Raw genomic sequence first — 2,367 nt, 5'->3', positions numbered from 1 at the left:
CCTTCGGCTCAGGTCATGATCTCAGGGTCCTGGGATCAAGCCCCACATCCAGCTCCGTACTCAGAGGGAAGTGTGCTTGTCCCTCTGCCCCTCCCCCTGCTCATGCTCGCTCTCTCTCTCCCAAAGAAATACAATCTTTAAAAACAGAACATCTCAGCTGTGACCTCAGCTGCCCCTGCCTCGGTTTCCCTATCTGTAAGATGCGCAAAACCAGGGCTTCATAGCGGGGTGTGGGAACACCAAACGAGATACTGTGCATCAGGTGTTGGGGATTTGATCCCCTCCCCAGGATCTAAACGTAACTGAAACTATTATTCCTGCTACGAGCAGTGATGGAGGGGCAGACCCGGTCTTCTCTGTGATCTACAAGCCCACTCAGTCACACACTGAGCCTGTCTCCCCCTCTGTGGAATATTCTGGGAGGGGCAGCAGTGCTGCCTCCCCTCCCCGATTTTGCTTACTGGGTGGGCATCTGCCCCCGACTCGTGCTGGGTGTGCGTGGCAAAGACCTCGAGCCACAGAGGACCCGCAGCCAGGATCGGGACTCCAGACAGTGGGCACGGGGTGGTGTTTATTGCCAGGAGGACGCCCGCGTGGCCTCCAGGCACCAGAGAGTTTTGACACAAATGACTTGAAGGCACTGGTTTCCGTCCAGCCCCCACCCCTGCCCTGCAGGGCCCCGGGGGCGAGAGACCCCATCACCAAGCAGACCGGTCGGTCCTGCTCCTTCTCCAGGGCTGTGGCTCTGTTGGGTGGCTGAGGCTCTAGAACGCCCTGCGCTGCCAAGGTTCCCAAGATGCTGCAGGATGGGGTGGCTGCCAGTCCTGGGGTGGTGGGGGTGCCGGGCAGGGGGCTCTTCCCTGGGGCTGACCAAGAGCTACGAGACGCTGGGGGGTAGGCGTGCAGCTGCTGTCTTCTCCACCACGAAGCCGTAGTTATACTGGGGGGGCAGTGTTGGGGGCAAGGAGAACACAGAGTGAGTGAGGGGCCACAGCGGTGCCTGAGGAAGGGTGAGCGGGTGAAGACAATTAGGGACTTAGCGAGCTCCAGCCCTTGGGAGATGGGGTGTGGCTGGGGGAGACTGGGGTAGCAGGAAGGTGGGGGTCCCCCAGCACCCCATCCTGGGCCCCGCACCCACCTCCTCCTCAATATCTGCCAGCGACTTGATGGTCAGATCGGCAAAGGCAGAGAAGGCCTGGTGGGCAGAGGCAGGTCAGTCTTGGGTGGGGACCCTAACCTGGAACTCCATTCCCTCATCCTCAAGGAGGGCCTCCCCCAATATTTGCCTGAACATCCCTTCATCCTTCCTGCCACAGCCTCCTGCCACCAGCATCTAGTTGTTCCTCCCGATTCCCCATTCTGTGACTAAGACCCTCCAGCTTCCGGCCTCCTCCAACCCAGGAACATGGGCCTCTGTGCTGGGGCACTGGGTACATGGATGACCCTCTGCATCCTGACCCCTAGGAAGGCAACTGGCAGGGAAAGACCCAGGCTCCCCCAGCAGAGACTCACCAGGGGGCCACAGCTCTTGCCCTCGAACCGGGGGTGCAGTGTGAAGGGAACACCATCCATGGCTAAGGAAAGCAGGTAAGGGTAGGGGCTGAGACACAGGGAGCTTGCGGCCTGCCTGCGGTCCACCCCAACCAGAGAGGCCCAGCCCCAGACCCCAGGCTCTCCCCAGTCTTTGCAAATATTGGGGAGGCCCAGGCCTGGTTCCAACCCTAGCCCCACCCCTTCCTGCCTATCCCACCTTGAGCCAGTCTTGCCCCACCCCAGTGCCTCAGTTTCTTGCTCGGCACTCACCTGAGATGCCGTAGAGGTTGGAAGCCTCATAGATGGAGTCACTTCTCCGCAGAGTAGACGCCCGAGAGCCTAACCTGGACAGGGTCCGCTCTGGAAAGCCACCCTTGCTGGTGGAGGCAGGACAGCGCAGGTCAGGCCTAATTCCCCCCACGGCTGCCCCATTCCCAAGCCTAAGCACTCACCTGTGCTGGGCATGCGGGTCCAGGGAGAGGCCCCGCATGTCCTGGCTGAGAGCTCGGGGCTTGGGCACCGGCCTTGGGGCCTTGGCCTTCTTGCACCAAATGGCAAAGCCCCCCATGTCCCTAGAAGGAAAGAGAAGTAGGGAGGGGTCCTGGCCCAAGAGGATGACCCCAGCCCTTTGGGGGATTTGCCTTCTATCTTAGCCCTCGCCCTGAGCAACATCCGAATTAATAGTGCTGGGTCCGATCACAGAACTGTGTGCTTCAGACTCATCAACTCATTCCTCACAAGAACCTTGTAAGACTGATACAATTAGCCCTGTTTTTAACCTGTGGAAATTGAGGCACAGGGAAGTGACAGAAGGCACTCAGGACAGTCCCTGAG

At 59.9% G+C, this 2,367-nt stretch overlaps 1 protein-coding gene across 1 annotated transcript in view; it reads right to left on the bottom strand.

Moving 5' to 3' along the window:
• Positions 1 to 551: 551 nt before the first annotated feature.
• MVB12A (multivesicular body subunit 12A) overlaps positions 552 to 2,367 on the bottom strand; it is a 3,553-nt gene continuing 1,737 nt past the window's right edge. The window contains exons 4-8 of the mRNA XM_081805495.1: positions 1,986 to 2,181; positions 1,804 to 1,910; positions 1,513 to 1,574; positions 1,139 to 1,195; positions 552 to 940 (exon numbers count right to left, since the gene is read on the bottom strand). Coding sequence (XP_081661621.1) covers positions 878 to 940; positions 1,139 to 1,195; positions 1,513 to 1,574; positions 1,804 to 1,910; positions 1,986 to 2,181 — 485 coding nt within the window. The 3' untranslated portion in view covers positions 552 to 877. The remainder of the gene's footprint in view (positions 941 to 1,138; positions 1,196 to 1,512; positions 1,575 to 1,803; positions 1,911 to 1,985; positions 2,182 to 2,367) is intronic.

The sequence above is a fragment of the Leptonychotes weddellii genome, chromosome 1 (genome assembly GCF_054177405.1).
Source record: "Leptonychotes weddellii isolate Sample4059 chromosome 1, ASM5417740v2, whole genome shotgun sequence".
NCBI lineage: Eukaryota > Metazoa > Chordata > Mammalia > Carnivora > Phocidae > Leptonychotes > Leptonychotes weddellii.
This window is presented reverse-complemented; position numbering and strand designations above follow the sequence as displayed.